Below are 27,633 nucleotides of genomic sequence, written 5' to 3'. Positions count from 1 at the left end.
GGGAAGCAGTGTAGGTAACCCTGTTAAGCGTTGTTAAACCCCACTAATTTTCATGCGAAGAACTAAAGCGCGATCCTTTACCTGGGAGTAAGCTCAGTTGCTGGCAATGGGGCTTGCTTCTGAGTAAACCCTCCTAGGGTCGTGATTCACCCGTTGGAAGAGATGCACGGTTGCTTCAAAGCGAAGCCACCGACTACCACCAAGCTTACAACTGAGTAACGCACACCTCAGAGCCAACCGTTTTTTCTAAACTGAAACCTCAGCATTCAGGTTAAATTGCCGTGTTGGCACTTTGTGTTAAATAAGTGGGTTTTGGGTTGCAGTTTGGGCACTCGGTCTCAAAAAGGTTCGCCATCACTGGCATAGCGGCTAAGAACAGTGGACTCTAATCTGGTGAACTGGGGTTGCTTCACCACTCTTCTGCATGAAGCTTGTGGGGTGACCTGGGGCCAGTTGCAGTTCTCTCAGAACTCTCTCAGTCTGCCCAGAGACAGGTGAAGGCAAACCACTTCCCAAAATCTCTTGCCTAAAAAGTCAGTGTGGTGCAGTAGTTAAAGAGAGGTAGACTCTTAATCTGGAGAACCAGGTTTGATTCCCCACTCTGCCACATGAGCAGTAGACTCTAATCTTGTGAACTGGATCAGCTTCCTCTCTCCTGCACATGAAGCCTGCTGGGTGACCTTGGGCTAGCCACAGTTCTTTGGCACCCTCTCAGCCTCACCCACAAGGTGTCTGTTGTGGAGAGAGGAAAGGAAAGGAGTTTGTAAGCCACCCCAAAGTCTGCTTACAGGAGAGAAATTGGGGGTGGGGGTTATAAATCCAAACTCTTCTATTTCTTCACCCTACATTTCATCTAAACTGCTGGTAAGGGTCTGACCATAGCATAACCTGAGAGCCAGCATGGTGTAGTGGGTAAGAGCAAGTGGATTCTAATCTGGAGAACCGGATTGGACCGGCCTTGATTCCCTGCTCCTACACATGAGTGGTGGACTCTGATCTGGTGAACCGGGTTTGTTTCTGGTGAACCATGTTTGTTTCCCCACTCCTATCCATGAAGCCTGCTGGGGGGACCTCGGGCCCATCACAGTTCTCTGCAAACTCTCTCAGCCCCACCTAGCTCTCAAGGTGTCTGTTGTGGGGAGAGGAAAGACTCTGCAAGCCCCTTATAGGAGAGAAGGAGGGGGGCATAGATCCAAACTCTTATTATCATTTCGCTTCTTCCCCACCCGGCGCTCCTGCACTTCAGCCAGCCCCACTCCTTCCTCGCAGGGCGAAGGGGAAAGCGGCGCAACCGCGGAGGGAGGCCAGACCGCGCGCGCGCGCCTGCCCGGCTCAGCCAGCCGGACTGGAATTTCTGGCCCTCCGCAGCCCGGCCAGGTGCGAGGCCCCGCCCGGCCCACCTGAGAGGCGTCCCCGGGAGGCTCCTCCTTTGCCCTGGCGGATGCCATTGGCCGCCCAGCCTCTCCAGAGGGAGCCGCCGAGCCGCGCGCAGCAGCAGCAGCAGCGCAAAAGGGAAACTTTTTTGGGGGGGGCCAGCTGGGGAAGAAGGGAAGCCCCGCGCGCCGCGTCCTGCCCGCACCGCTGCTTGCGCCGGAGAGGGTCGCGCGCCCTCCTTCCCCGTCCCGCGCGCACGTGGCGAGGCCAGGGCAGTCGAGGCAGCGGGGGGCCCCCGGCCCAATCAGCGCCCGGCAGCCTCTCCGGCGGCTCCGCCCTCTTTTTTGGGGCTGTCGTCTGGGAAGCGGCGCGAGCTGAGCGGGGCGCCTCCTGCACGGGCGAGCGGACGCGGAGGGACCCCGGGACGCGCTCCGGATGATCGCACGCCTGTCCGGGATGGGCCGCGGGAGTTTCTCGGCCCCCTTCGGGGCCAGGCGCGCCTCCCTCGTCGCCCTGGGCTGCTTCTTGCTGGCGCTCCTGGCCGGCCGCGGGGAAGGGGCGGCGGAAGAGAAGAGAGGTGAGTCGGGCCGTCGGATTGGGACGGGGCTCCAGACCTCTGGGTTAGTCAGGAGCGCGCTCTGCACATGCTCGGGGAGACGCTGGGCTGGCGGAGCGGCGCCCGTGCGCAGAGCCCCCCAAAAGTGCTCCCTGGTGCCTTTCCTCTGGGCAGCGTTATCGAGTCGGAATTTATGCTAGAGGTCATCTAGTCCAGCCCGCTGCTCCAGGCTCGAGTTGGAAGGATCACTAGATGTCATCTAGTCCAGCCCGCTGCTCAAGCGTCCTGCTGGCTTCAACGACTTTCAGCTCAGGAGTGCTCTCTGATCTCCTTGGACAGCCTGCCCTACTATCAACACCTCCTATTACAGCTCCACTACTTTTACCTGTGGATAATTTTTTTTCAAATTCTGGGGCTGACCCCTGGCTCCAGGTGAGCCCTGTCTTGTCTCCTGGCTGGATAAGGCAATGGGGCCGTGTGTGGCGGAGGCGCCTTCACGCCCAAGCCCAAGGCATCTGCTGCCTCTTGGCTCATCAGGGCGCAGGAGGAGGAGGAGGCTGCCGTTCAGTCTTCTGGGGCGGTTGTTTTGCTCTGCTCCAGGTGTTCCTTGCTGGGAGATCAGGATAGCTATTAGTGGTTAGGTAGGTGCTGGAGGGACAGCTCAGTTATGTTTGTGGCTAAAAGGGGGAGTACCGGTAGGAGATCAGCAGCATCCCCGTTCCTTTCCCGGCTGTCCCTCCTGGGTTGGCTTCAAACTTCCTGAATACAAGTTTGGTGTTCCACTAATAACGGGGCAGAGGGCAAGCAAAGGGTGACGGTGCCCACTTCATCTGCTGCCCCCAGTGGCATCATCTATTTAGAATGAAGCCCCGGGGCCTTTGGCGTTACCAGGATCCCCGCTTCTTGTAGAAGGGCTGACTTCACTAGGGTAGAGTGACGTGTTTTGACAGAAAATTTGTTCCAGAGGTTTTGCTGGGCGCCTTCCAGCGTCTCTTCCTTTATTGGATGAGTTGTAGCTCAGGAAAATAACTTTTAAGGTGCTGCTGAATTGTCTGTGTCTTCTGCAAGGAACAACTAGACGATCTTTGGGAACGCTGTAGATCGAACTCAGAAACCTCTTACCCCCCACCCCCGCCTCAACAGAAATGATAATTTCAGCATGGCAAAGATGCTGCTGTTTATAGGGTCTTGTTAACAAGCTGATGTGTAAGTTTCACAGGAGTGACAATACGCTACGAAGAAGTTACTGCCCAAAGATTATTGCTCTCTTCCTGTAACTTGGGAAAACCACCAGTGATTCATAGGAATGCATGAGCCCAGTAACTGGTATTCTCTAAGGATTTGAGGTTTAGAAATGTGCTATTTGTTTACTGTTTTTTTTTAAAAGGCCCGCCGTGTGCTGTTCATCTTGTCCCCCAGCAGATGCACAGTTCCAGCTGATTCTTTCTCAGTTGTCCTTTTATTGCTGCTGTTATTTTGGAGTTATTACAATGCATGGTTCCCAGGCTAAATAATTTGGGAGATTTTGCCGTGTCATTCCTCCAATTGACTGGGTTGGAGTCTTCTGCTTAGCTGTCTGCACTTAGCTAGCATGAGGTTGGAAGCTGTGAGGAAAGTATTATGCCGTTATTGTTGTTGAGAGACCAGTTGATTCCTGCAGTGGAGGCAGGAATAAAAGTTTGCTAGCTGCCCCCACCGCTTTTTGGCTTGTGCATGATTTTTTTTTTCTCTTCCCTGAGCTTTTGTAAAAGTTTTAAAAGCAGGCAGCCAGCTTCAGTTCCCGTCAAATCAACGATGTTGGGAACTTGCCAGAATCAGAGGGGGAATGAAGATTTTCATCTTTTCTTTCCTCCCCACCTCTTTTCCTGAGAAAAGAGCTCTCTGAATGCTTTTGCTCAGCTCGTGTAGCTTGAGCGTTCAGTGACTCCAGACGATAAAAACCGTCTGCAGAAGGAGAAACGCGCCTCCCCGAGGAGCTAATTGCACAATCTTAAAATCAAAAAGTGTAAAGAGCAAGTTAGTACCTGTTGGTGATGAAATCAGACTGGGGTTGGATTATGTTTTTCTTTTGAGTAGACTCCCATCCACTTTAATGCGATGCAGATTGAACTGTTGCCAGTGACTTGGGCCTTTGGAAAAGATAAAGCATGTAACGGTTATACGCGTTAATGTCATTTGATAGTTTGATGCTAAGGAATGAACGGGGATCTCTGCTGCTTACAGCTGCCTCCCATCAGGAGTATAACTGAACCTGGACCAAAAAAAAAAGAAAAAGAAAGATAAAAGCAGCTTTGCATATAGTGGTGGGAATATGAACTGCTTTGGCTCCATGCATGTAAGGACAGAAGGATTTCATTTGATAACTTTTAATTCATCGCACAGTTTTTCCCAAGAGTCTTCATCACATTGCAGTGTGTTGCAAAGGGCACTTGACAGGAACATATAACAGGTCCCCTGCACTGAGATGCTTGCCATCTGAATTTCAGTGGAGAGGAAGGTGGAAAGGGTTTGTTTGTTTATTTGTTTGTTTGACTTCTGTGTCGGCTCTCCCTGCTTACAACTTTCCCACAATCAACTTATCAAAACAATAACTGTCAAATACATCCTTTCCATAAACTCCATCAAATAATCTATGTTGTCTACCGCCCAGAGCCCTTCGGGGGTAGGGCGGTATACAAAACCCAGTAATAAATAAAATATTTACAGGGCCTGTAAAACTGACCTGTTCCACCGGGCTTTTGGGGGGACCGGCCGCTGATTCCGCCCCTCTCATTGCCCTGTCCACTGGCTGTGTATCTGACCATCTGCCAGCCCCCTCCCAGAATTTGACCACGCCCAGGATTGGATCACTGGGATGTGATGCCAGACGCCCCTTATTATCATTAATTATTAACTATTTATTGACGGATGCTGCTGCTATAGTTTTAAGGTTTTGTATTTTAACTGGAGTTATTCGATTTGTTTTATTATGTTTGTTGTTTGCTGTACACCGCCCTGAGCCCTTCGGGGGTAGGGCGGTTTATCAAATTGAATTAATAATAATAATAATAAAAATAAATAAAATATGTTAGATACCTCTTAAAATCACACTTTAAATCTAATATAGAGGCCAATAAAACTGCGCCTCACTGTGCGAAGAGGTAGACTTGTTGGAATAGGGAGGCTGGCATGGAGCCACAGTTGTCTTGACAAATGCCTGGTCGAACAGCTCCGTTTTGTGTGGAATAGGCTAATATCTAAAAGCTTCATCTTTGTGTGGAAGGCAAGGAATAAATGTAAGCCGGTGCAATTGTATACTACTTAAGTTTCATTTCTGTTGGAGGTAAGACTCTACATGGCTGCAGGAGACATACGATTAATCTGACATTAATATATAGTGAAATGCAGGCTCCTGATCTTGCAGCTGGGCTGGAGATATTCTGTGTGGGCCTTCTCCTTTCTAACTTGGGGCATAGACAGTATGTATGCTTATGCAGAGCAGTATGGAGCAGAGTATTATTAACCCTTTCATCTGAGTTGGTTTTATGTCATCCTGCTCCCTCAGTTCTACTGGTATGAATTTAATGACCATATGTGCCGCATGCCCTCTGATACCCATGCTTGAATTTCATTAAAGCAAAGGAGGTAAATCGAGAAGACAGTCCTAGATCCCTTGGCAGCTACTTGCTCTGAGCAGCTTCTTAAAAGGCGCACTAACTGGCATGTCTATGCCACAGATTGGCAGATGCTCAGTTTAGGTTCTTCACAATGGTCCGCTTTGGCTAAAGGGAACAAGGGTTTGAACAAGCTGGCCTCTGAGGAAAGACTAAAGTGGAGGGTTTAGTTTACAAAAAGACAGAGGTGAACGTAGAAGGATTTAGTAATATTCTCAGTGGGGTGAAGATAGCTGAGTACACTTTTCCCCCCTCCACCCTGTCTCAAAAGAACTCTGTATCATCCAGTGAAATTGCGGAGTTATTCAAGAGAGAGGCTCAGCGTGGTACAGTGGTTAAAGTATCAGTCTAGGATCTGGGAACCCAAGGCCTAGATCCCTACTCTGCTTGGAAGCTTGCTGGGTGACCTTGGGCCAGTTGCATAGTCTCAGCCGTGCCCCTGGCTGGTTTTTGGATGGGAGACCTCCAAGAAATACCAGGATAATGCGGAGTCAGCCAAGGGTAAACCAAATTCTGCTGATTTGAGGAGACTATGATTGCAAAGAGATCCACAGGCTGGTATAAATGCAAATTAACCAGACAGTCTTGAATTTTGCTTTGCCGTCTAATCAAGGAACAGTCAAGGATTGGGTTCCCCCTCTTTTAGTTTCAAGCCATTTGTGATTATCTCTGTATTTCTGGGCAACTCATTGATTTGTCAGACTTAGAATGATAAGCAAATAGATTGGCTATGTTCGAGGCATTTTTCCTTTTAAAAAACAGGATGTTTTACAGTTTAAAAAGGCATATATTTAAGAGTAGATCTTCAAATCTTGATTTCCACCTACAATACACATACCAACACCCCCCTTATTTTTTGCCCTGATCTTGCTGAAATCTGAAATGGTCCTCCTGGAGTGTTCTAGTATTTCTACATGGCAAAGATGGAAAGAATATGAATTCCATAAATGGAGGAAAGATGGGATGTATGTTAAATAAATGATTAATTCAGTGCATTTTTGTTTCCCAGTTTTGGAAGCCGTCTTCAGCAGGTCTATTCAGAAGCAAAACCCGTGGTCATCTGTAGGGTATACTCCCATTTATCAGACTAGTATCTGCGAGATCCCCACTTTGCGATGCTGCCTGTGTAATGTTTTTATTTTATTTTATTAAATTTGAATAGTATTGTATAGTGTTTTTTAGGAATTGGTTTTAAGATTTATTGTATAAAAGTTTTTTAAACAACTAGGTGTCAAACTCGCAGCCCTCCAGATGTTATGGATTACAGTTCCCATCATCCCCTGCCAGCATGATGCTGGCAGGGGGTGATGGGAACTGTAGTCCATAACATCTGGAGGGCCATGAGTTTAACACTGTACACAGTAAGTAAATAAATGAGAAGCTTGCTGTCTGATCTGGGGCCAGTCATTTTCTCTTAGTCTCACCTATCTCACAGGTTTGCTGTAGAAGAGAGGAGAATGATGTTGTACTTATTGCAGGGAGAGGCACAGTGTATAAAGAAATAAAAAGTACTCTTAGGAAACTGCGTAGGACAGCATTCTTTGTAGAGCAGGCCTGTGCATTCCCAATTTTATCATTGCTTCCTGTGTATGATGACACTGGAAATGGCCTAATTGGAACGTTCTATCAGTGATGCATTGAGTGGTAAACTTTGAAATAGTTGCATGATGAAAAATAGTGTTTTTATCCACCACTTTCCATTGATTTTAATTTCTGATATAAAATTTCTGATATAAAAATTCTGATATAAAAATATTACTTTATTTCATGAATAGCTTGGAAATGTCAACATTAAGCTTTAAGCCTGGGACTGTTCTGTGATTTTCCCTTATATGCGGAGTCCTTGAGGCTTTCCCAAATATATATATTTTACACTTGCCAGCCTAATGCCCGACATACATTGTAAACTTCGAAAACCCCAAAGTATTAGAGTTATGTGTATTGATATAAACATCCCTCTGTGCATAGTTTTATTCTTGTCCATAACAAACTTAAGACAATTTAAACTTTCCACCACTTTCTTCCCAACTTCTCTGGCTATAATTCTGCCTCTGCCTCTCGTTGTTTCTTTACCACATTCCAGAGAGAGTTTGTAAGCCTTGGTCAAGGACAGTTTTTGATTCCAGATCTCCACCAGCACTACATGTTAAGATTAAATTGCTTAGCAGAATTTCTTCCGTCTCTTCCCTAACTGGATTTTTCAATACAATGAAGCTTCCTGCATTGGATTGGGAAATTCTAGTCCTCCGGGATATTATTTTATATACTACTTCAAGTGTTTTTTTAAGCATGTACAAATATGATAAAAAGATTTGGCCTGACTGCCCAAAGATATCTTAATCCAGGATTTGGTGCCAATTATTTGATTATCTTCGAGGTTTGCTTTTCATGCAAGAGGAGAATATGAGAAGCACTGCAAAATATTTGGTTTGCTGTTCTTTTTCTTCCTGCACTCATGAACTTATGGTGCCTTTTCACACGGTAAAGACAAAACTCCCCTTTGTTTGCTGTGTCTGTACCAAGTACTGTCAAGGGTGGAGATGGGACAAATATGTCTGAAAATTCATGGTCAGCTCAGAGCCTGAGCCAATCATAGCTCTTTGGTTCATGTGTATTATGTTATATTTAAGATGTACATCACTCTCCTAGCATGTTAAGGTGATCACTGTGGACATACGTGGAATGAAAACAAGAACTCTTTCCTAGAGCACGTGAAGTACTAATCTTCTGGTGAAATGATCAGGGTGTGTGCCTTGAGGCCTGATTATGTAAGCTGTTGATGAAGGAGGAGCTCAAAGCCTTGCTTTAATATGGTGCTGTGGCAGTGGCATTCGTGGTCCCCTGAGGCTTACATCAGTGCCACAAGCTAAACTAGGATTGCTGTGTTGGGAGCCCATCTATGACTGCCTGATGCATTACAGTGGTACCAAACGAAGCTACTGTGCAACTAAAAATGCAGTGAGATAATTGGAGTGTATGTTGTTGAGGACAAATCACAGATGAGTCTCCAGGGGCGCTTCAGCTGCTGTTTGTTTAGGTCTGGCTATGGCAAAGTATAGCTCCATATAATTGGCAGTCAACTCTGAGAAAGAGATTACAATAGGAAGGATCGCATCTGGACAACCTTTGTCCCATTTAGCAAACACAGAATAACATTGTAGTTAAATGCATTTATTTAAAACATTTAGAGGGCCAGCATGCCATGGTGTAGTGGTTAAGAGAGGTGGACTCTAATAACATAAGAACAAGCCAGCTGGATCAGACCAGAGTCCATCTAGTCCAGCTCTCTGCTACTCACAGAGGCCCACCAGGTGCCTTTGGGAGCTCACATGCAGGATGTGAAAGCAATGGCCTTCTGCGGCTGTTACTCCCGAGCACCTGGATTGTTAAGGCATTTGCAATCTCAGATCAAAGAGGATCAAGATTGGTAGCCATAAATCGACTTCTCCTCCATAAATCTGTCCAAGCTTCTTTTAAAGCTATCCAGGTTAGTGGCCATCACCACCTCCTGTGGCAGCATATTCCAAACACCAATCACACGTTGTGTGAAGAAGTGTTTCCTTTTATTAGTCCTAATTCTTCCCCCCAGCATTTTCAATGTATACCCCCTGGTTCTAGTATTGTGAGAAAGAGAGAAAAAATTCTCTCTGTCAACATTTTCTACCCCATGCATAATTTCATAGACTTCAATCATATCCCCCCTCAGCCGTCTCCTCTCCAAACTAAAGAGTCCCAAACGCTGCAGCCTCTCCTCATAAGGAAGGTGCTCCAGTCCCTCAATCATCCTCGTTGCCCTTCTCTGCACTTTTTCTATCTCTTCAATATCCTTTTTGAGACACAGTACTCCAAGTGCGGTCGCACCACTGCTTTATATAAGGGCATGACAATCTTTGCAGTTTTATTATCAATTCCTTTCCTAATGATCCCCAGCGTAGAGTTTGCCTTTTTCACAGCTGCCATGCATTGAGTTGACCTTCCCATGGAACTATCAACTAAGACGGCCAAATCCCATGGAACTATCAACTAAGACGACTCTAATCTGGAGAACCAGGATTCCCCACTCCTCGACATGAGTGGCAAACTCTTATCTGGTGAACTTGATTTGTTTCCCCATTCCTCCGCATAAAGCCTGCTGGGTGATCTTGGGCTAGTCACAGTTCTTTCAATTCTTTCTCAGCCTCACCTACCTCAGAAGGGGTCTGTTGTGGGGATAGGAAGGGAAAAGAGTTTGTAAGCCACTTTGAGACTCCTTGTGGTTGAGAAATCAGGGTATAAATGCATTCTTCTATTTCAGAATCCAAGGCATGTCAGAACAATATAAAAACAATTCTGTAGTCACAGTGCTGAACATTAAAAGTGGCCTCAGGCACTCTCTTTCTGTTCATAGATTCCTACTCCAGAGCATCGGGAGCCATTTACTTAAGTGCATAGTTGAATCTGATGTTTCTCTGTGACAGATGGCACAAGAAAGGGTAAACCTGAACATTTCTGCTATTTTCTTATCTCTCTAGAGTGTTCAGCCCTTTAGAGACGTCAGAAAACAAGCCCTGAGGACGCTACAGTACCAGTAAACCTCTATCCCAGTGTCTATGTAAGAGGGAGAGTCCTTAGGGGAATACGTGCCTTGCATTCCAGTGATACTCTTGAGAACTGAATCCTGTATTTGCATATCAAAATTTGCAGAAACGTTGACTATACCAGCTTAGGCAATAGTACAACTTGGTATTCAAATAAGTTTGCTGCTGAATGTGCACTTTCTTTTCTTTTGACCACATTGACTTAAACTTGTGTGCATTTCTTAACAGGGGGAAAGCCCACCAATTTACATACGCTTTATCCAGCAGAATCTTGATGGCCTTTGATGGAACATCTCCTAGGACATAGGGTAGTTTCCTTGTTTTGAGTGCACTGATGCATCTTCCTGTATGGACTTGTTCCCTAGATTTGTTTGCGTTCTGAAGCAGATGTGAGACCTGTACGTTTTAGGTCTGTTTTGTTCCTAGAACCTTTGCTTCTCTGAAGGCCTGTATTCTCACTCTTTACTTGCCCTTACTTGAAGATTTCTGGGGAATGAGAAGTTCAGGGAGGTGTTTTTTTTTGCTTTTGTATTAAAGTAATGTATTAAAGCTTTTGTATTAAAGCAATGGCAACTCGTAAGTTTTTGTATTAAAGCTTTTGTATTAAAGCAATGGCAACCCGGTAAGTTAAAGCTGGGTAGGTACCATTGACAAGAGCTACAATACACATATGAGATTTTGGGTGGGGCAAGTATCAAGAACAGATTCCTATTTGATTCACTAAACTGGTTTTTTTTAATTCAGTCACTGTTCATTGATTGTAGAGGTAGAAGCCAAAATGGAGCTTATAGACCACCTTCAAAAAGTTGCCCGTTCCGATCTCAGAAGTTCAGTGTGGCAGCCAGACGTTGATTAATCATTCTTTGGGTGTTGAGATAAAAGAACCTGGGAGAAACCAATGCGTTGTGATGTTGGGAGCATTTCAAACGGGCATCCCAGTGTCTTTCCAAAGGGAAATTGCACAGAGCCAGATGAGAGGTGGTTTAGCCCTCCCCAAATAATTTGCTTATTAAGACCAATGACACTCTGAAGTTATTAGTCATAAAACTGGGGAGAAAACCAAAGCAAGAGCTGGCTGTGTTTCCCACTTCATGGTTAATGCTGGCTTTGGGGTGAGGTCATTTTTGATTGGTGAAAGCAATTTGAGAATAGAAGATTAAGCTCTCTCTCTCTCTACCCTGCAGCCCTACCTTGAATCAGGGTCTTGCACAGTCTCTGTTTCTTAATAACAAAAGCGGGTATCCATTCACAGATCTCCCAATGTCTGGTCTAGTTTAATCGCAAGCAATGCATTTTAAGTGCTGAATCAGACAACTGTTACTCTGTTTTAACATTGCATTTGCTCGTATTTGTAGGGACAGCTTTCACTGTCTAGGTTTTTTAAAGACATTTCATGCATAGTAATTAAACTGCTTTAGGAGTATTTTATTTGTATCAGGTTTTTAAAGACATCAGTTGCCCTGCAAGACGGTAGATTTACAGTTCTAGTTTGATTGTCTTTTTTTGTTTGTTTTACCTTCAGACACTGTCTTAGGAAGATAAGTCCTTTGCCCCTTCCCCCCTTCCCAACCATGGGGCTGAGATAGTGTGATACATTCAAAGCAGGAGAGGTAAAGCTATGGGAATTCTTACTGACTGGAGAAAGGGAAGATCCCCAAGTGTGTGTTAAGATGTACATTTGCTCTGGGCTAAAATCCATTGCCTTTTCCTTCCTTGATGGTGGAAGTATGGGGAGGGGGGGTCAAAAAGCATGTGCCCTGACCCGAGTGACCCAGGCTAGCCTGAAACCATGAGATATAAAAATCTAAGTGGGGCGTCCCTGGTTAGTAATTGGAGGATAGATAGAGAGAGCCCTGGCAAACCACCTTTGTTAGTCACCCGCCTTGAAAACCCCATGAGGGGCTGCAGTAAGTCAGCTTCAACCTAATGTCAGTTTCCCACACTGCCAAACAGAGCACAGCCTTTTTGATGTTGAGGTAGCATCAGCTTATGGGTAGGTACAGTCGACGAATCATTGACATTTCTGACAATGTTGAGCAATGTTGACTTTCACTCTTATCTCAGTTCTATGGAAGTAAATAAAGCGGGCTGGTCCACTTGATTGTGTGTCCAAGTTGCAGAGCCTACATTTTGGTTTTGCTTTTGAGGGTAATTACGTTCAAGTCTGCAAACACAGTCTTGAAGTCGAATGCTGGGGGTGGGGGAAGTGAGTTAACAGTGGCAGGCATATTGCTTCCTTATTGTCCCTTTAATTGGCTGGTGTTGTGTTTTTTTTTTTGAATGCCTACACTTTCTTCTGCTGGACATCATGAGACAGCTACATTAACTTCAGCATGCTTTGAGAAAATGGCCCATCTTGTTCCTCTTTTTGGTGGGTACCTGGCTATGGCTACTCGGGCACATTCCCTTCCTGCCTTCTGCCACCCGGCTCCATTGCAGTCAAGCACCTTATCCTAGAAGTGGTCCTCCCATACAAAGAACATGATGGTCCAGCAGTGTGCTTATCTTTTGGTCCCATGTGTAGCCCTGATCCTCCTGTCCTGGCAATAGTCTGCTTTCACAGCAAGGGGGCTGTACAAAATCAGAAGGGATGGTGGCGTTCCATGTTACTTACGGAGAGCCATTCTTCAACCTGTGTGCTCAGCCTTGAAACATCTCAGTTTTAATGGCCTAAATCAAAGCATGATTTTGATGGTTTTTAGGGCCACAATACAGCCAATAATTAAGCATGTTTAAGCAGCCAGAGCAGCTCAGATTAGCCCAAGCTTGTAAGAATTTTAGCTATGTAGGGTTGGCCATGTTTAATTTTTGTTGGGAGACTTTTAAGGAAGACCTGAACTGCTATGCAGAGGAAGGCAAGGGTGCTGATCCCTTGCCTTGAAAACTTTATGAATCACCATAAGTTGATTGTAACCTGGTAGTACTTATACTCTGTTTCACATAAAGATGTTAGTAGATTGTGTATTCCTGTGCCCCAGAACAAAGCATGTTGGACCTTCTTTGTTGTAGAATCCTCCACCTGGGTTCTAGGGCCTACCTATCCCAGCTCTCCCCATCCGTTTGAAAGTGAAATTACATTTTGGCATAAATGCTGTTGTTATCAAAGTACAGTGTTCAACAATGCACAAAATAATGCTTTTGGAAAACACAGTGTGCAAAAATGAATAATAATTCTCATATTTCTCAACCACTGTACCTCAACTGACTGAACTAACATCTTTATGTGAAACAGAATATAGTCAAGTCCATCTGTTTGATTGTATTCTGATCCTTCTAGTTCTGTGATGGATTGTGGCCTTAGTCTGTGGGATTCCAATGCGCACATCTTAAATGACTGCTATAAATATGAAATATTCACTCCCTTGTGCTCTAACCTCAGGTAAATGCAGACGTGAAAAAGTATGTAAAATAAAAGGGTGGAGTTAAGAGTTATGGTAACTTGTTCTAGCAGTCTGGTCAGATATTTCATCATTGCCTTCAGCAAAGAAATAAGTGATTGCTTAAATTAGTAACTAGCTTCTTGGATTCAGGTTGAGGCATATTCTGACTTTATTAAGATGAAAGATTGTGACTAATAAGAATACATCTTCTAGAAATATAACGTGATTAGCTGTGTGTTATTTTGTGTTTTTTATTTTTATATATTGTGTGCTTAGGTGAGGTCTTTGTAACTGGAATATTGCATAGCTTTTGAACTCTATTAGTGAAGACGCTGGTTACATTTAGACCAAACTGAATTTTGTCTGTTGTGGGGAGAAAGGAAGGAGTTTGTAAGTTGCTTTTGAGGTTCCTTACGGTTGAGAAAAGCAGGGTATATATCCAGACTCTTCTTCTATTTCTCACTTGTTCAGAAATGTCCAAACCTAATGGTTAGAAAAGCTGAGGGCTGTTTCTAAGCTGTTCCTGCTAACATAAGCTGTGGGAAAGTATATTCCTTCTGTTTTACCAGTGAGAAAATATTTGAAAAGTTATACTTCCCAGTGTTAAAACGCTTCCAAATGATTTTCTCATGCAACAGCGGAGACTCTTTGAACATGGTTGGAGCCTTAGTTTTAGACCCTGGGAAATTCCTTCTCACATTTGCCAGAAGAAATAAGAAATTAAAGTACTTCGATGACCCATCAATTAAGAATGTGCATGTTCATAAGCCTTCATTACAAGGGAATTTGTCCATGCTTGCTTGCAAAGTTTAGTTTTATATAGCTATGAAGTACTGGTATGTGTTCTAACGTAATTTTCTCCCTGTTCTGAGTTAGCTTGAGTATGCATTGCATGATTCCTTTGTACAATGATTGTAGCTTGATGACTGGCAGCTAAAGGGTGACTGTTTGAAAAATAATTGGAGGTGATGTTGCATGTGCCCATAGACCTTAATTGGCACAAACTGGCATTTGATATTGCCATCATGATTTGATGGAGCAAGCATGCATGAACCAGATCTGTGCAATCATCAGATAGCTAGGTAGCGTTGCGACTAATAATACATGATGATGCATCGAAGTATGCTAATTGGTATTATGATTTATACCTGGCCTGTTGCATTCCCACCAATAATAGATCTCTTCTGTTTCCTGTTGTGGCTCACTTTGCAGTTTGTATTCCAGAATTGCATAAAGAAGGTTCTGGATAAAGAGCAAAACTGGGAAGCTTTTTGTTACTCAACCGCTGCTTTGCCTTTCATTACAACAGGTTTCGTTGTTCAGGTGTCCATCTGATTTTGTCTTGGAAATTCCTTCTAGGGGTACTGATAGGGCAAGGATTGGGTGCATAAGGGTCACTATTACTCTCTACACAACCATAATAATAGGTTATAGTCTTTTGAGGAACGTTTGCTCATGGAGAGCAATTCTGCACTGCAAGTTATTGCTCTCATTTGCTCTTCTCTATTTCTGCGAATTGATCCATAAAAGCTTGTCTCCTCCCAAAACGAAAAGTACTTTGGGCACTAAAAACGGGCATCCAGCTACAGAACTGTAGACAGCTAATCTGTGTTTTTGAAGCTATCCGTTTACAACTGGGAGATTGAGTGAGGCACTTAGTGATTTTTCTCATAAAGAAACACAGTTCTGCCCTTTGTAACATTCTGAACAATACAGCTTTTGTTAAAAGGTGGATTCCGTTTCCCTGGTGAGAGTGTTTGTATTTTTTTTTCTTACCACTATTAATTAACCTCAGGCTATTATATGTTCTGACTAACACTGTGTAGTTATGTATTGTTAACAGCGGTCAGACATTTGGTGGAAAGATTGTTCTATAGTGGCAACCCCTAATGTCTGAGTCAAAAGTGCTTATGAGATCCGTTTCTCCCCACCCCTTTTCTTGTGTACCCACAGAATCAAATAAACAATACATTCTGATTGCTTGTACATAAGCTCTATCCATGTGTGTAATGTGCTAGAATGACATAGATGAAAACAAAGCCAGTATCTGCCCTCAAGAAGCATACATTTTAAACCAGACACTGGTGTACATGGGGAGGAAAAGGTAAGGATAAGCGGGTATGAATGTAAACCAATTCATGTATGCATGGAAATGTAATGTGTGGCTCTATCTTCCAGTTATACTCCCAAAAAACTAGGAGAGGTTACATTTGGTGTATCTTCAGTTGTAAATCCCAGTTCATTTTTACATTGAATTAATTGGTGCAATGGCTCATAATGGTTTGTAGGACTGCAGCATTGGATTGATTTGCGGAATAGACGTGAACTCACTGTTCAGATTAGATACACTGTGATAAGGATGAGATTCTGCAAGAACTTAAATCCCTGTAACTGACATGTTGGATGAACGGGCGCTCTCCCATTTTGTTTTGCATTCATTTTGCTCCAGAGATACGAGGTGAACGAAGGTGGCTTTTCTAGTATGGCTTTTCTCCAGCTACTTTCACCAGCTTCCTTGTGCACCTCTCTGCCTCTTTTTTCCCCTTGGGGCACTCCCACTCAATCAGTTCATGAATACAATAATAGTAATTACCTCGTCACTGGACCACATACAAGTAGACATGCCGAGCATTTGGATGGAATTAATCATGGCTTTACCATTCCATCTGAGAATTAAATCCGAAGCAACCAATTCAAGGAAGAGATTTGAGGGAGGGCCATTTAGCATTAACAGTTTTCATCACAAGGAAATGTTTTAGTGCCAGATAAAATCTTTTTTAATATTTCTCTTACCAGTAGCAATTCTGATATGTATCATTTACCTGCTCAAATACAATTTTGCTCAAAATGGTTGATGTTTACAGAATACAGTAAACTTATTGATTCTGTCTGGAATTGTCTTTTTTTGTGTGTGTCCACATATCCTTACATTTGGATTATTACTGATGATTATAGAAGCATCTTAAACTTTGATTTATGGAATCATCATCAGCATGGCACACAGGTAGACTTGACAGAAGATGCTGTGAGTTCCCCTCAATACTTTTCCATTTGTTTAAGCAGGATTGTATAATATACACTGTCCCTTTTCCAATAGCAGCTTAAGAACCAATTCTGTAATTTATTATTCCTTCTAATAGCGTAGTGGTTCGTTTTCATGCGGATCATGAGAGCAACGCAACAGAGGCAACACACAAGGAGGAAGGAGGCCTCTGTATACCTAGGCTTTCCCCATTTAATTTCTTCCTTCACTCTCAAAATAGGGTTGAAAAAGACTACACATGTGCATTGCCATTGAAACCATGCAGCATAAGGTAAAACTCAGCATCAAGACTTTATTTGTGGGATTCGCTTGTTTTGTGCTGCTGGAACAGGTCGATGTTCATGCCGAGGACCCTCAGGGCTTCACGGGTTCTTTCGTTTTTCGAGGAAGTGAATGGGTGCTTCTCCTGTCTGTTGCTTCGTTTTAGTTAGTCATGACTTCAAGACTTCTGTAAACTGAATACAAAAGGAACAGCCCTTTCCGTTCGGTAAAGGGAGGCTCCAGTAACTATCTGTATGTCATTTGTTAGCTAAAAGCTATTCGTGCCAATGGGAGCACAGGTATGGTATTAAAGATCTTAAGTAATTGGTGACAGGGCAGTTAAATAATTCAAGGTCAAACTCCATTCTTGGGTAGTCACATGCTATAAGCTTACCTGCACATAATGCAACCTGTTTAAAGGAAACAAAGTTTTGTTTCACTTTTTGAATGATGTTTGTTTGCAGTTATGTAAGAGATAAACGTGTGGAATGAAATATTGATTGTATGCCTCATCCTAATAAAACAGCAGATGCTCAGCTAAATCTCAACTTTCCCTAACTTTGGCTACTTAACTGGATAGATAAAGATGTATTATCCTATAATGGCTATGCAAACTGGTTTTTTAAGAAAAGAAAAGAAATTCTTCAGCAATGTTATCTCTATTATGCGTTCGTTTCTGCAGACACATTCTGTTATGGCTATGGCACATAGTATCCCTTATTTTATTTCTTTTTTTCCTTATAATGGTCCTTCCTATAGCTTTTGTCCTCTGCTACCCTTCCTTGTCCTGTGGTTTCTCATTCTGTGAACAGTTTTTCTGATCGCCACTTTTTTTACACATAGAATGTATTCCCAAATCACGTTTATGGAGTTCCCTGAATTCTTGTAGCCCAGGTCTCTAAGACTATACGAGTATTTATTCTCATTCTGATCAGTTCTATGATGGCACATGGTGCCAACGAGATACTCAGATGAGTAGCCTAATTGGGAAACTAACAGAAGCTACATGGAACTATTTGCAGCAGGAGAGCACAAATAACTGTGTGTGTGAGTAATCTCATGTCGTTTGAATCTATAATGTATTAGCCAGTAACAAATATAGCATTTTTTTTGTTATCAAGTCGTAGCCAACTTATGGAGTTCCTATAGGGTTTTCCAGACAAGAGATATTCACAGGTTGTTAGCCATTGCCTGCCTCCGCATCAACCCTGGTATTCCTTCAAGGTCTCCCATTCGAATACTTGCCAGGACCAACCCTGCTTATCTTCTGAGAGTTGATGAGATCAGGTTCGCCTTGGCTATCTAGGTCAAGGCATGGCAATATTAGGCCATTCCAAAGCATCCGATATTGGAAGCTCGACATCTCAATTTCAGATGTCTATAATGACACATCAGACCTGAGGCTATGTGCTCAGTTTGCAGAGGACAGCACAGCATCAGGAATTCCACCTAAACATCAGGGGAAACTTCCTGACAGTAAGGGCTGTTCGACAGTGGAATGCACTACCTAGGAATGTGGTGGAGTCTCCTTCTTTGGAGGTTTTTAAACAGATGGTTTTTAAACAGATGGTTGATGGCCATCTGGCATAAGTGCTTTGATTATATGTTCCTGCATTGCAGCGGGTTGGACTTGATGGCCCTTGGTGTCTCTTCCAACTCTATGATTCTTTGAATAACATAGACTTTGTGTTAAACATAACTGTGATAGATTTGGATATATAAGGGCCCCTGTTTGTATTTGTACTTCTAGCTCTTTTCTTATGTTCCTTTCCCTTTGTCTGCCTGTTCCCTTGTTTTGTGTAGAATGAAAGTCAGTGAGGCAGTAAGCTGTTAACTTTGTACAATGAATTCGTCAAAAATGTTGACTCTAAGATAAGGATTTGTTTAGGTTTGATGCTTTTTTGTCTTAAAAAAACACTTGTGTGTGTCAGCAGTTCATGGTAAGTTCAGCAGTCCTTTAGGTTTATCTTTATCTTAATAGGGAAAATTAGGATGTATTTGTTTTGCATCACAATGCTGAGGCCCCTGCTGAGTTCAGATTGGGCTGCACGGGCACAGTCCTTTCAGAGACCGAACCCAAGATTGTGAACATGCAAAGTGCAAAACACCCCAAACTCCTGTGGGCACAGTTGAGCATAGTCAGCAGTTGGCAGGGCTGGGCCCACAGGGAATTGCCTGGCTCGATCAAAGAGACATTAACTACATCTCTCTGCGTGTGGCGTGGTTTAGCTAAAGCAAATATCACTAAATAATTGATTTTGTTTTGTCAACATATCACGGATGACTTAATGACAACCCTGTGGGGTTTTCGAGGCTACTGATGTTCAGAGGTGGTTTGCCATTGCCTGACGCGTCCTTGGGTGGTCTCCCATCCAGATATTAACCAGGGCCGACCCTCCTTTCCCCAAGATCTGGTGAAGATAGGATAACCTGGGCTATCAAGGTCAGGGCAAATTATTGTGACACCTCTGTTGTGCTGACATGACACATCCATCTTACAGGTCAATAGCTTTTCTTCTGTTGTAAAATCTTCTGACAACATACAGCTCTTTATGTCACATCTTGCATACTTGGTTTTGATAGAAGTGCTGACATGACTGTGAAAGGTAGCAGGACCAATAACAGGTAATAAGATAATTTAATCTGATTGCTTTTGTTGTTGCATTTTATACTGCAGACTTACAGACAGGGGTCTTACAATGTGGTAAGACCTCGCCTTTATTCTTATGTGTAAAAGCCAGTTAACAAGTTTCTGTTGTGAGTAAGAAAATGGAATGCAGCGTGAAACTAATGCATACGAAAGGACAAGGCTATGTAGGTCAGAACAAAATTTTTCCCAGTGATTAGCGCTTCAAGGAGCACATTTGTCCCACACTACAGAAATATGTCCGAGTGTATTCTGTTACTTCTGTTTCATAAGGTTTCCATTCATTGTTAATGGTGAAAGTAAAGCCTGTGGACAACATCTTTTCTCCAGCTCTGGCACTGGACTGTCATTGAGTTGGGATCCTGTGGACCAGCATAACTTTGGGTGCCAGCGAACACAGAAATCTAGTCGAGTCCCCCAGTGTTCCTGTGATATGTGGTCTGTTTATACTATGCATAATCTTCTTGTCCTAAAAAGGCTAGTTTTAGAAACACTATATTGTCTAAATCTGACACTGATGTGAATAGTCCTTCAATATATATCTTAAATGCCATCCACGAGTTTTTCCAGCTTGTCCCACTTGATATGTGGTACTGGAGCCTCTCCAAAGAGCTAAGCTAAGGCCATAGCCTTCAAATCAATAACACTGATATTATAGATAATAAGTGTCTCTTTTATATGAAAGGATGCACGCATGAGGGAAATGCATTTATACTTACCCTGACCTAGATGGCTGGGTTAGCCTGATCTTTTCAGTTCTTGGAAGCTAATCAGGGTTGGCCCTAGAGGCCACTAAGGAAGTCCAGAGTTGTTACACAGAGGCAGGAAATGGCAAACAGCTTTTAAATGTCTCTTGCCTTGAAAACCCCATGCCTTGATAGCAAAAAAGTATATACTTCGGTGTGTGTGTGTGTGTTTACTGTAAGTATTGTTTACTTCGGACTTGCTTAAATTTTTCAGGTTCTACAATAAATTACGTTATTATTTGTTAAGAACACAGTGGTCTTAAATCTGCCTTGCTGATCAAGCCAGTGTATGTATGCATTACCTACAATGTGGCCTACCACCAGACTCTTGGAGATAATGGATCGATTAGGAAAGTCACTGCTGTCTGGTGGTGTTTCCCTCTAGCAACTGGAGGTATGCTGCCTCTGAATATAGAACCTCCATTTACGTAGGATGGTGTGGGTATCTTCTAAACAGTCTGTAGAATATATGTAGTCACTAGGGCTCGATGTAACTCCTTCCCTTGCTCTATGCTACAAGGAAGGTTCCGAAAAATCGACCTGCAAGGACAGAAATGTCCTCATTGTACCACAGCGATTCAAACCATGGAACATATATTGCTCGACTGCCCCAAATACGAGGGATCTAGGACCAGACTTTTTGCTCTTTGTCCTGTAATCTTTAATGAATACTCTACTGTGGGGAAGATTACGTTTCTTCCGCCTCCGAGATTTTAACTTTTGTAGCTAGGTTCCTTATAGAAGCTTTGAAATGATTACCTGCGATAGTTCTCATGTATGGGATACTTGTTTGGACAATGTTGGCTGTTACATGGATTCTACGCCTAATAAAGGTTTTTATATATATATAAAGGTTTTTATATATATATATATATATAGTCTAATCTTCCTCTATAAATGACTCATTTTTTAGAGTTTGTTGAAATTTTACCTGAAAATAATCTTTTTATCATTATTTTATTATTGAGATTTTACTTGAAGATAATCTTTTAAACAAATCAATGATAAAATGAAATGTTATCCCCAAGGAGGAATCTGGGTTTGCTTTGAGTAGCCTGCTGGTTAGGTTGTCATTCAGAAGTGTGATTTGGTTATTTTCTACACAACTAACATGTTGAGAGGCAAAGTCTGCCTGTTACATCTGATTGTCTGACATTGTGTTGTGCTTTCAGTCACCTCACCTGTGAAAATTGGTTTCTGATGGCTCCTTAAGGATGCCCATGTGGCTGAATAATTTACAGGGCCCCTAGTTTTTCGCAATGAATCTTCCAAATCCTGTTATAAAGGGTTTTTAATTTAGTGAAATGTGGAAGGTTTTGTTGCCTTGATCTCAATTCTACAGCTTTACCTCTTGTTAATCCTATAACAGAAAAATTATTCATAGAAAAGCAAAAATATGTGTTGTCGAGGGCTTTCACGGCCAGACTCAGACTGGGTTTTCTGGGTTGTGTGGCTGTGGTCGGGTAGTGGTCTGTGGTGTGGTAGTTGTGTTGCTCTGTTCTGGTAATTTTTACTCCTAACGCTTTGCCCGCATCCATGGCTGGCAGCCTGGAAATCCCACAACACCCCAAAAATATGTTACCACTTTTTAAAGAATATTTTTACAACATTGTTTAGGTTTTGTAAGAAGGGTTTGTTGTCTCATGGTGCTTTGATTCTATTGTTTTAAACTGCTTAATTCTGGTTCATTCTTAGTAATTTGTACGCGTCTTGTCATGTTTTATTTTGAAAGCTGCCTCATGAAAGTTTCCCTGGATAGCTGACAAATTTTCTTCGGAAAAAAAATCCTGAAGTCTGATCAGAGCACATAACAGATCAGGTCCTAGACCCGTGGTGGCGAACCTTTGGCACTCCAGATGTTGGTCAATTGGCCATACTGGCAGGGGCTGATGGGAATTGTAGTCCATAACATCTGGAGTGCCAAAGGTTCGCCACCACTGTCCTAGACTCAGTATGACCAGCACTGGATGGCGTGGGGCTGGCCTGATCCCATTAGATCCCAGAAGCTAAGCAGGATTAACTCTGGTTAATATTTGGATGGGAGACCTCTGGGGAAGTCCAGGGACATGATGATTCAGAGGAAGCTTTGTATCTTGCCCTGAAAGACCTGCTGAGTCTCCATAAGTCTGCTGCAGCTTAACAGCACTTTCCACCAAGAATCAGAGGAAGCCCCCTTCAGCTGGAGTTGGGACTGCATGTATCTTTTCACAGGTTGAACACTACATATATCAGGGATGGTGAACCTTTTTGAGACCGAGTGCCCAAATTGCAACCCAAACCCCACTTATTTATTGCAAAGTGCCAACCCGGCAATTTAACCTGAATGCTGGGGTTTTAGTTTAGAAAAAAACGGTTGGCTTTCTCTTCCTCTGCCCCACCTGCTCGATCAGGGGGGGGCTGTTCGCTGGTGATTCCAGCAAGTCCCACTATGACCGCTTCCAGCGCCTCTCTGGCAGCATTTTGCCCCTTCCTGCCCCCCCCCTCCAGGTACAGCAGCCACCTGGTTATTACACAGGCACCGCGGCCCCCGCCAGCCGAGTCCTCCCTCCTCACCGCGGTGCGCACACGTCGTGCTCAGTGGTCCAGGCCAGCTTAGATGGGGGTGTGTGTGTGTGTGTGGGGGGGTGATTTTCCACCCCCACATGACGAACTCTATGTGTGCGTGCCCACAGAGATGGCTCCGAGTGCCACCTATGGCACCCGTGCCGTAGGTTCGCCATCACTGACATATATAAAGAGTAAATCTTCATCATTGTTAATGTTCCATGAGAACATAGGCAGTACTATTCACGGGGATCTATTTTGTGTCTGAGGTCAGGTCTTTTAAAGACCAGGCTCTCTGTGTTTGTATCTGTGTGCAGCAAGCTGAAAGGATGTTCTTCACATAGAAGCTGGTTTACTTTTTGATGGATTTGTGGCTGGTGTCCTTCAGCAGTTGGTATGCACAAGTGGGAGTTGGCTTGTATAGCAAGAGGCCAAAAAAGCCCATTTATAAACAGGAGATCTCTCCTATATAAGCTCGCATTCCCTCTCTTGTTCACTGCTGTTCGTATCTGAAGTAGACTGAATGCTGGGATCAAGGGATGCAGTCTGTGATTCAGAGTTCCACCCTATGTATGTTTGCTCAGAAATAAGATGCACACCCATGGCGTGGCTGGCTTGTAAGCTAACATGTTAAAGTTGAAGCCTTAAGGTTTATATGGACTCTGTTCTTGCTAGAAAGTGAGGGGATATTTTGTGTCCTCAAATATCCTCCCAGGGCATGTTCCGAAAGAACGGGATATAGCAACCTTTCTTAATCTAAGTAGGTCTGAGACTGGTTGGAAAATCACTTAGAAACCTGCATATGTAACCTTGGATATATGGATATATAACCATAAACCATAAATAACATATCTTTTATTCACTCAATTGAAGCATGGGAAAGCAATTCACTCAATTGAAGATGGGAAAGCAATTTGGCACGGTGTGGATTTATACTTAAGAGAACATCAGCCGGCATTCTCAAAAGGGGATAAGACGTGATATGTTACATTCACGTTAATCTAAATGTAATTCGTAAAACAGCTATCATTAGATCATGTGAAACCTTTATATTCAGTAGTCATCTTTTTACACACCTTCAAATAGGGAAGTATAACCACAATCCAGATTTACAGTAGTTTTGATCTTGAACACAATAGAATTTTTCTATGTTAAGTTTGTTTATTTTCCTACTTTAAATATTAATAAAAGACCATCATGAGAAGGTCTTTGCCTCTTGGTTTTCAAACAAACAATTCCTCTGGCAAACTCTTTAAGTTCATGGGACTCTGTTACTTTTTGTGTAATAGCTGAATGAGAACTTTGTGTTAAGTTGGCTGTTCCATGATATTACTTCTCTTTGGAATTAAGTGTATGGTTTCCAGTTTGGTGTTTCTGTTTTGTACATTCAACAGACAGTACATTGGCATGGTTGTGTAGAGAATTCTCACTGGGCTGTGGTGGTGAGTGGAATTATTTTATGTTCAAGAGGGAAATAAAATGTGGTTTCTTTAACTTAGGACTTACTTCCCATTGGTTCTGATCAATATCACAGTGTGTGCAGTTTCTGTGTATTGATTTACAACTACAGAATTTTATAGTACATAACTTGTGTGGACTTTCTCATCTCCTGTTTGCAATTTTCTGTAACTTTTAAGAGCTGATTAGTATTACAGAAAACATTTGCCTGAATGCAGTGTAGTAAACCCTGTGCCCACCTACTCAATATCCCGTTGTGCTTGCCAAGATTTCTCGTTGTATATGAGCAGAGTAGCTCATATAAGCAGAAGACTTTCCAAGGAAAAGTAAAAGAAATATTTATGAATTCTAAATTATACCCTCCTTTCAAACCTTTGTTTACGAAAGATCTCAAAGTTGACTTATTTGCACAAGCAAAAACATTATAAATTTATACCAGCAGGCAAATTCCTCATTAACATAACAGCATTCAACTGAACTTGGAAATCTTAAAAAATATGACACTTTTAAAGAAGAATAACACATCTCACTTCCAGGGAACATGGCAATTAGACTGGTTTGAGCTTGCAGAAGCTCCCTGCTGTGTTTTACTAAAATGGGTGCTTACCGGCATTGGAACAGTCTGACTCTAGCATCTCCAGAAGTTCTGGAGACCTTCAAATCTGACAGGTGAATTAGCTGGGACTTATCCTAGATCTGCTAGTTCTGGTTAACTATAATGGAGACACAGTACAGTAGTACCAAAAGTGTTCACATTCACTACTCTGTGGAAGTGAGAGATGTATACATTTAAGGAGTATAATTAATTTACTTCACACTGAGATAAACTGGGAAGCTGAATTTGGACATCCTATTCGTGTGGTACATTTAGGTCGATACTTTCACTCGCTGATTGGCAGCAGCTCTTGAAGTCTTGGGCAGAGATCTTTTCTTGTCACGCTACTTATAATCCTTTTAAAAGCAGCATTTCCATGGATTGAATCTCGTGCATCCAAAGCACATGTTCTGTCATTCAACTGTGTACCCTTTGGATTTTTTTAGGGGCTGGACAAAAAGGCAAAATGAGCACATCTGTGCCTAGATCAAAACTTTCAAAGTGCAGCATGTTCCTCAACTGAGACTCTAGGTTGACTCTTGACTCTAGAAAATGAACACCAAATCTTGGATTTTTTTTTACTGAGGGACAACTGTCTATCCCTGTGAGAACTGGATGTGTGTGTTGGCATGCTTCTTCCCCAGAGGCAGATGGCTTTTGCTGAACTATCAGATAATGCAGAAAGACCACGTTGGCCAGATGTTGGGTTTTCTTTAAGTGATAAATGGTGATAAATTTTTAGAATTCCGTTCTGTTTTTTCTAATTTATCTGCCTTATTGATCCCCCCCCCCCCCCACACACACACTTTGGTAATGGCTTACTGGTATGTTGGACAAATTGGTGCCAAGTACCATTAAAAGCTGTACGAATGACAATATCCTGTTCCTTTTTTTCATTCCGGGGACCCGACTGTTGGTAAACTGCGTTGGTGTTTTCCCAAGTCTTGATCTTTGGTTACAATAGTTTCTGCACATGCATTAGCAATTGCTTTGATATATTTCCAGCAGGATACGCTGGATATGCCAAATCTTGTTCACAGTGTTTGGCTGGGCTACCCCTGCTGTCCAGTCAACAGGAAGAACAGTCTTGGCAAATATCAGCTCTAAACATTGGAAGGGATCTCTGGTTTTAATCTGGGTAAACATTTGTTTTTAATGAGTGAAAGAAAAGGGAATTCCAGGGCTGTGGGAGAGTCAGACCCTTGTCACAGATGTTTTATTCCAGCTGGATAGTGATTTTCAAATGCGGCCGTAGTGAACTTTTCTAAGTAAATTACTTGGAAACACAGATGGCTGGCGTGGCAGCGCTCATTTTTGTCTAATGCTTCAAGACCTGAAATTAAAAGAAAAGTGAGGAGAAAAAGGTTAAAACGCTCCAGTGTTTTCCAGGGGAGGATCCTCAAGAAGCAGATAACTGTAGAAGTTGGAGGTTTGGCCACTGATTATCAGAACTAGCAAATATAATGTTAGGTGGGCTGTATATCTCTAGCAGGTGGTGTCATATAGAAGAGGGTTGGAGAGGGAAAACTGGGTTTCCATCTGCTAGTTTAATTCACGTGCTTGAAAATATCAAGGAGGACTTCTAGGTCTCTTAGTTTAGCAAGTGTCAACTCTTCTACCAAAGTAGACTGCCTCCTCTTCAGGAATACTTTATATTCTTTTTGGTCTTCTGCCAAGTTAGAGGATCAGACCGGTAGTACAATCCTGCATAGACTTACTCCAGTCTCAGTTAGTTGATTTCCGTGAGATTAAAATGGAGTGATTTGGCATATGGTTGGACTGTAGATAATGATGTGCTTTCTTTAGGTGCTCTTGAGCAGCTACTAGTTAGTTTGGCATATTATGATGTGTTAGTATGTCCAAGTATTGTGCCATTTTGGTTAGATATTAATAAGCAAATTAACCTTATTCTAGAATGTTTACCTTATTCTAGAACTTAATCCATGTCCCTCATTGGGGTGCATTTCTTCTTTCTGTAACCTATCAAAAGGATCTTACAAGTGTTGATCACAGCCGTGCCACTTAATGAAGGATTGACACAATCAGTGTTATCCAGGATTATGTAGTGGTTAAGACTAGGATCTGGAAGACCCAGATTCAAATCCCTACTTGTACCATGGAAGCTCAGTGGGTAACCTTGAGCCAGTCACATGCTCTCAGCCCAGCCTACCTCATGGAGTTGTTGTGAAGATAAAATGGAGAAGAATTATGTAAGCTACTTTGGATCCCACTAGGGAGAAAGATGAGGTTTAAATGAAGCAAAGCAAATAAAATAAAAAAGTTGTCTTCAATGGACAAGGGGAAAATGTGAAATACCTTGACATTTGGTGTGATTTTGTGGATTTATTTGGATATTAACATTCTCTCCCCCCTCCCCCCTAGTGTATATTTTATGAATAGGATTCAATGTTTTCTGTCACACGTGAGCGTTTCACTGAATTTTCTATCGTTTTACATCGAATGTTTGCTTTAAAAAAGTAAAAGGAAGACTTATGCTGAAATTCCCCCTGATTATGACTCTGTGAGCTGTATACACATTAATGAGATGCCACTAGGCCAGTCAAAGAAAAAAATCAAGAAATAGTTGACTGGCCACTAACATGTGAATCATTCTCTCCTGACATTTTGCCTTCATCTGTGGCTGTCATCTTCAGATCCTCTGAAGATGCCAGCCACAGATGCAGGCGAAACGTCAGGAGAGAATGTTGCTAGAACACGGCCATACAGCCCGGAAACCACACAGCACCCAAGTGATTCCGGCCGTGAAAGCCTTCGACAATACATTGAACATGTGAATTC

General features: G+C 42.8%; 1 protein-coding gene across 3 annotated transcripts in view; it reads left to right on the top strand.

Annotated features, from left to right (window-relative positions):
* Window positions 1–1,739: 1,739 nt before the first annotated feature.
* EGFR (epidermal growth factor receptor) overlaps window positions 1,740–27,633 on the top strand; it is a 202,114-nt gene continuing 176,220 nt past the window's right edge. For all 3 annotated transcript variants that reach the window (XM_048510583.1, XM_048510582.1, XM_048510581.1), the window contains exon 1: window positions 1,740–1,951. In XM_048510583.1, the coding sequence (XP_048366540.1) occupies window positions 1,810–1,951 (142 nt within the window). In that variant the 5' untranslated portion in view covers window positions 1,740–1,809. The remainder of the gene's footprint in view (window positions 1,952–27,633) is intronic.

The sequence above is a fragment of the Sphaerodactylus townsendi genome, linkage group LG11 (genome assembly GCF_021028975.2).
Source record: "Sphaerodactylus townsendi isolate TG3544 linkage group LG11, MPM_Stown_v2.3, whole genome shotgun sequence".
NCBI lineage: Eukaryota > Metazoa > Chordata > Lepidosauria > Squamata > Sphaerodactylidae > Sphaerodactylus > Sphaerodactylus townsendi.
The sequence above is the reverse complement of the archived record's forward strand: the minus strand, read 5'-3'. Positions and strand labels throughout refer to the sequence as shown.